The 6,798-nt window shown below is 36.4% G+C and overlaps 1 protein-coding gene across 1 annotated transcript in view; it reads left to right on the forward strand.

The window, feature by feature from the left end:
- The window catches only part of DENND1B (DENN domain containing 1B), a gene marked incomplete at its 5' end in the record, with an annotated part of 147,632 nt that overhangs the window by 63,600 nt on the left and 77,234 nt on the right, over window positions 1-6,798 (forward strand). The window contains 2 exons of the mRNA XM_031059156.1: window positions 5,172-5,241; window positions 6,252-6,332. Coding sequence (XP_030915016.1) covers window positions 5,172-5,241; window positions 6,252-6,332 — 151 coding nt within the window. The remainder of the gene's footprint in view (window positions 1-5,171; window positions 5,242-6,251; window positions 6,333-6,798) is intronic.

Raw genomic sequence — 6,798 nt, forward strand, 5'->3', positions numbered from 1 at the left:
ACAGAAAACATTTCCTCTCCTTTGTTTAACCTTTGACTCATGAATGTAAAAGTTTTATCAGAGCTGTAGTGGAAGCACCGGTGAGGTGGAAGTCTAGTTATGGCAACAAGGGTTGTGTGTGACTTTGAATAAAAGTCTGAGCTCCTGCCTTATGGCTCATTTGGATTAAGAGAAAATGCTAAGTATGTTTTTAATTAACCATGAAGGATCTTGGTCTCTTGCTTTTGTGATAGACTTGGGCTATACTTTTAAATAAAGACCCCTGTATTCTTCATCAGGGAATATAAATCTATTAATATTGTCGATGTTTTTATTTTTTCTCATTATTATGGAAGAAATATTTAGAGAAATTGTTGTATGTTTTTGGATGTTGTGCTATTTTTGTCTTACATGTTTGTTTATCTAAGAGTTACTGATGGTAACTTGAGGAATGCAAGGACAGTGGCTACAATTAAAGACAAATAAATAAGAAAGCAGTAGTGGTTTCATGGTTTAAAAACTGAAATTAATTTAGGCTTCCAAATACATTAAAATTGGACATTAAATTCTGATTTTCCTCTACTTTCTGTACTGTGAAGAGGCTTCATTGATAACCTTTAGAGGTTTTCATAAGGCAGCTAATTAATTATGAAATGTACTGACTGCTCATAAATAATTTTATGAATACAGGTATAGTGGTGAGGTTTTTCTGGTAATGGACCTTAATTTTGTTTTTTTTCTGTTGTTAAGGCACATATTAGTGTGTACCTTGACACATTAGGGTACACATTAGTGTACATATTAGTTTGCCAGTTCAGAATTAGGAGGAATAATGTATTACAGGTCTCCTCTGCCAAGTTTAGCCACTTAATAACTATGTGCTTCAGATAATGCATTTCTGTACTGTCTTGAAAAGAAATAGTTACCCAACTAGTAGATGTTGATGGACATTTGTGTGCTGGATGAATTTTCTGTACATAGACTAGTTCTAAAGTGCTAGCAAAGACTAAATAATTTTGCAGGATTTGTTAACAGGACAAGGTCAGAAGATCCTTTGACCTGAAATGCTTCTGGATTTTAGCTGTCATACAAATAAATGTCAAACAAACCAAAAAAGCCAAGTGCTGCATACTGTCCTTGTGTCACAACAGCCCCGTGCAGCATTCCAGGCTGGGGCAGAGTGGCTGGAAAGCTGCCTGGTGGAAGAGGACTTGGGAGTGCTGGTGGACAGTGGCTGACCAAGAGCCAGCTGGGCACAGGTGGCCAAGAAGGCCAAGGGCATCCTGGCCTGGATCAGGAATAGCGTGGCCAGCAGGACCAGGGAAGGGATTGTCCCCCTGTACTCGGCACTGGCGAGGCAGCACCTTGAACTCTGTGTTTGGTTTGGGCCACTCATTTCAGGAGGGGCATTGAGATGCTGGAGAAGGTGCAGAGAAGGGTGACAGAGCTGGAGAAGGGTCTGGAGCACAGGCCTCATCAGGAGCAGCTGGGAGAGCTGGGGGTGTTTGTCCTGGAGAAAAGGAGGCTCGGGACTGACCTTACAGCTCTTGACAGCCACCTGAAAAGAGGAGGTAGCAAGTGGGTGTCAGGCTCTCTCCTGGGTAATACATCATGGGACAAGAGGAGATGGCCTCAAGTTGCACCACTGGAGGTTTAGATTGGCTATTAGGAAAAGTTTCTTCATGGGAAGGATTGTAGAGCACTGGAACAGGCTTCCCAGGTGGATTCACCATCCCTGGAGGGATTTAAAAGACAGGTAGATGTGGTAGATTTGGCAATGCTGAGTTGATGGTTGGACTCAATGGTCTTACGGATCTTTTCCAACCTACAGGATTCTAGGATTCCATATACAATTCTTTGTCCAGTATGATATACTGGACAAAGATGTAAAGCCTACATCATCCAGTGTATTCTACAAATAAATGTGTTTCTAGAGCAGTCCAAATCAATTAATATGATTATGAACAAACGTGTTTCCAAAATTAGCCTTTGATGAAAGAGGACAAAAGTGTTGCTTGACAGCCTTGAGGATTTAACAAATTGCAGAGAGCTTGGACTTGGTCTTTCAGTTGGGAATCCATAAAACCACCTGGCGATGTCTTTATCATGAACAAACACACCTTTGTTTACTCTGAATGCAGAGATGCATTGTGTATGCACACATGCAAATGCACTCTTTACTGTTTATGAGAAAACAGGTATAACAATTCTTGATTATGATGAATGAATTGCAATTAGCAAATACATAAAAGAAAAATATAAAGGGAACTTTGTTGTTTTCCAGTAGATCTTTGTAATATTTTGTTGAGGCACATTATAATTAGAAATATTGACAAAAGCTTTTGCAATTAGGCTGTGCTATTGAAGAACTGAAGATTATGTAGAAAAGAAGCAGAGGACAGGTTCTGGCAGCCTTTGGTTTCATTCCATATTATGTAATGGAGTACTTATTTTGATTTCCTTATTTTTTCAGGTTGAAGAGGCACATTGAAATGATATTAACCTTGTGTCTGTGGTTATAAGGCTTAAAGCAATTCTTTTACTATTTTTTCAGCTCATAAAGGAAACTGGCTTTCATAAACTATGGTCAAGTAGGATGTTTTCCTTAGTGGTTCATTTGCACAAAGACGTGGAAGTGTATCATCTACCTGGTGTTGCTAAAGGAAGAAATTTCTAAGCAAGTACTCTGGTCAGCATGACTTGCTGTATGAAATAAAAATCTCCCTTGGCTTTCTGTTAGGTTTCATTAATTTCAAATAATTAATTTGACCTTTTTAAATGCATAAAAATTGCATTTAGTTTTTCTTTTCTCACTAATAGGGTAGCTGAGATCATGCATCTAGAAAAGTATGGTTAATATTTTATTGAAATATAATTTATTTTTATAGAATATTGTTCATACATGTTCATTATCAAAAATAGATTATTAGATGAGATTTCAGAGTATTCTACAGCAAAATGTGCTGGGGTCATGTATACTGTTAACACAGAGGTGATAGCAAGAAACTGGAAAGCCTTTAGGTAGTCTTACCCATTTGTGTGTGCAGTGTTATAAAAATACTTTGCAGTTTCTACCCACCTTGTACCTTGACTTTGACAAAATGCTAGGACAATGTTCCAGTCCCTGCTGTAATTCTGGGTAATTCTGTGAAGTTGTTCCACAGCTCTGACATTTGCAGAAACTCTGAACACTGCAGCGAACAATTAATTCTGTTTGCCTGTCTGTGCTGTGTTTCAGTGATGTGTAAAACCAGGTGAGCATAATTGGAGAAGATTACAGAACAGGAATCCTAGGTGAAGGAATGCTCAAAGATCAGATGGTTTAAGTGCTGATATGGTGGGTGTTTTATGAGGGCATGGAATGTTCACACCTGTAAGCAGTGAGTGGCCTTACAAAGGTGCACTGAAGTAAATTTTATGATTATATTAAGAAAAAATTGAAAAACAAATATAATAATGTCACACCTTAACCACTGTCAGCAATACCAAGCATTAAAAACGTCTGTGAGCATTAAGAGGTTGATGTTGTTTTGATTAATAGCCAGCACAATGTATGGTAAAGTGTGATAAAGACATTAATATGGTGGAGTTAAAGGAAATCATTAAATCATTGCCTGTGTCTCTTTGGCTTGGCAAGTACAAATTCATGATGGATTTCTGTGGGGTTTCTTGGTATTTTTTGGTATTTTTTGTTTGCTTGGTTTTTTTGGGGGGGGGGGTGGTGGTTTTGTTTTTTTTTTTAGGAGCCAGTAGTCAAAGCATTTATAAAGACAGCAAAATTCCTAGAAAATACATTAACTATAACTGTGTTTGGATTTCTTTCTGTGCTTTTTCTTTTCCCTAAGAATCAGGATCTGTTTCTAAAATCTTGCCAGCTGCATACTGAGAACAGAGGTGTTACAAAGAAAACATAACCCTTCACTGGACTCTCTGCACAAAGCAGTACTTGGCTTCTCTACCAGCCAGGGTTTCCCCTGACAGCTTTCCTTTTCCTATCAGGGAAAAAATTTTGGTTCTGCTTACCAGGTTTTTGCAGTTGCAGTTAGCATATTTCCTGGAATATATACATTTAAAATGTAAGGTCTGTCCTCAGCGTGCACTAAAGCCTTTAAGAAATGCATGTCTGTGGATTTACACTGCATTGAAGAATGAAATCTGTAGTAGTGTTATATATGGGTATGAAATGTTCTGAAAACATTTCTGGCACTATTTCCCTTCCAGCTCCCCCTTCCAATCTCTAACAACTAATATTAACTATAATGTTACCTATTCAGTAATGTTAGTGATAAAATTCTAACAGAGATGAGAAAGGGTGTAACTTGTAAATAAGGCATAATTTATATTGTTGTTATTTAGTTTGTCAGACTTAATAGCTTAAGTAGTGATGGTGGAAAGTTCTGTAGCATGTGGTCACTGATGATATCACTGTTAAAGAGAACTTCTGGCAACAGAGGGCAAATTGGAACTAATACCACTGTGTTTGAGTTTCTTTTCTTGTACTCTTCAGTTATGTCTTATTTGTCTTGGATTCTGTTTAACTCAGTGAGAGTATTGTGCTCAAGGGCTGCAGACTTGAGTTAAAAGTCTCTTAAGTATAGATTTATTAATGTGTTTGTGTTTGCAATATTGGTGAATGGTTTTATTTTTGGAAGTTAATTTTGTCTATAGAAATGACTTTATAAGGAGACCAATATTCTTATATATTGTGTGACATCTCCGCTATTGCACAGCATTGCACCACTTGTCAAATAGAGGGTACCTGGTCTGCCCAAAAAAAGTTGTTTTTCATTCTCCTGGGAAGCAGCAGGCCTCAGCCACTGGGTATAGGAAGATGTGGAATTTCAAAACTGCAAATAACTACTGAAATCTGTAACAATTAATGATAGTGGGAATGAGATTAGAAACTGTTTCAAATGTCTTTTTGGTGCTTTGAAAATACTAAGAAGTCTAAGTATTATGAATTAATCTGCACTTAATGGAGCTTCGTGCAAGTGTCCAGCATAAACAAACATCTATCTAACCTGTCTGTCAGTGATGTGCCATTGAATTTCTGGGGAAAATGTTGATATGATTTTATTTGTACGCAGAGATGTTATAAAAATGTGCAAGTCAGATCAATCATTGTAGTATTTTATAAGCACTGGAGAAATACATTGATATTTTATTAAAACACTTTTTTCCTTCTGTTTTAGTTACCTACCATGGTTTGAGGTATACTACAAGCTCCTAAATACCCTGGCAGATTATTTGGCTAAAGAACAGGTAATTTTACATATTCTATCTAGTTTTTTGTGTAAGATATTTTCCTTGAAATATTAGTCACCATTTCAAATATTGTAAAGGGATTCTATACGGTTTAAAGGTTTAAGGTTTGAGTGGGATATAGAAGCAAATTTCATTCCTGTTACTGAAATTCAAAGAATTTGAACATACAGCTTCCACAGTCACTTGAATCCCATATTATTCTAAAAAAGCTGCTGAAAATATACCTTTATAACGTGTCAGTCTCAGCATAAACAGGTCCTGTGTGAAGTGTGAGCAGTGTCACATCACTGGAGAGCTGCATGATGTATTGATTGTAAACTGTAGCTCTCTGCAACTATCTGATTATCAGCTGCAGACACTTTTGTTCAGAACTGTATGAAATACGATGTACTGTTTCACCCTTCAGATTAACTAAAAGCTACCTCTCGTAATTCTGACATCTCAAGTAGCAAGACAAAATTACTTGCAGCATTTGGTGAAGAGTCGTGATAGTTTAGTTTGCATATTCATGAGCAATTAGATATATTCCAAGATTCCACAGCAAAGGACCTACTGGCATCTGTCTTTACTGACAACATTAAAGCTATACCTTTCTGCTTTATATTAGTGTATTAGATTTCAATTTTAAAAAAAAAGCATCAATATTTAGCCATATGCTGTAGACTGGAAAAGCTGACATTTCAAAAATATATGAAGTATAGAGTAAGCAATAATTATGTATTATAGTAAATGGACCATGGAGAATGATGATATTGTATGTAAAAAGATAAATAGGAAAGTTTGGTATTAGCTGTGTGGTTCAATGAAGTGGAATATATGTAAGTCTTACAAATGCTATAATTAAGATTTGGTTTTGGTCCCTATTTCACTGTTTCACTGTAGTAGAATTACAATTGTTTTGGTTATTAAATATTTATATCTCTTTGTCAATATATAGTTTGATGTGTAGGAAATAGCAATTATTTTTTATATAATAATTAATTAACTTTAAAATGTATTCCCTATAGGAAAATGACTCAAATGATTTGTTGAAATCATTGTATAGCCATCCTGTGCCAAAGGCAAATGCTTTAGTCAGTTTAAGTGTGGTAAGTATTTTTTCTGTTTTATTCCTACTGACTATGAAATAGTAGGTAAAGTTGAAAGAAAAAGAAACCTCAACCCTTTGAAAGAGTAAATTTGTGTTGCTTCCCATCATTAACTGGCTTGGGCAACCTCTTTTTTCCTCTCTGTGCAGGGTAGAGACTGTCTCTGTCTCATGTTGTTTTCTAAAAGTCATAGTCATAAAGAAGAAGAAATTTGAATTTTGCTCTATGGATGAGAAAGTAAACTGCAGTGGGATCTGACAGTGCTAGAACTACTTTTTTGTGTTTCCAGCTGTTTCATGTAGACAATTTTGGTTTCTCCTGCTGTGCATCAGGAGACACTAACTCAGTTTTATTGCCTCTTATGTCTGAGTAGGTACAGTTTCAGGATTGGTCAAAAGTCTGTGAAAGCTGGCTGCTTTCCCATCTTTCTTCATCTTTTTCCTAGTTTTGCTTAATCATACAAAAA

This window comes from Geospiza fortis, unplaced genomic scaffold, assembly GCF_000277835.1.
Source record: "Geospiza fortis unplaced genomic scaffold, GeoFor_1.0 scaffold229, whole genome shotgun sequence".
Lineage (NCBI taxonomy): Eukaryota > Metazoa > Chordata > Aves > Passeriformes > Thraupidae > Geospiza > Geospiza fortis.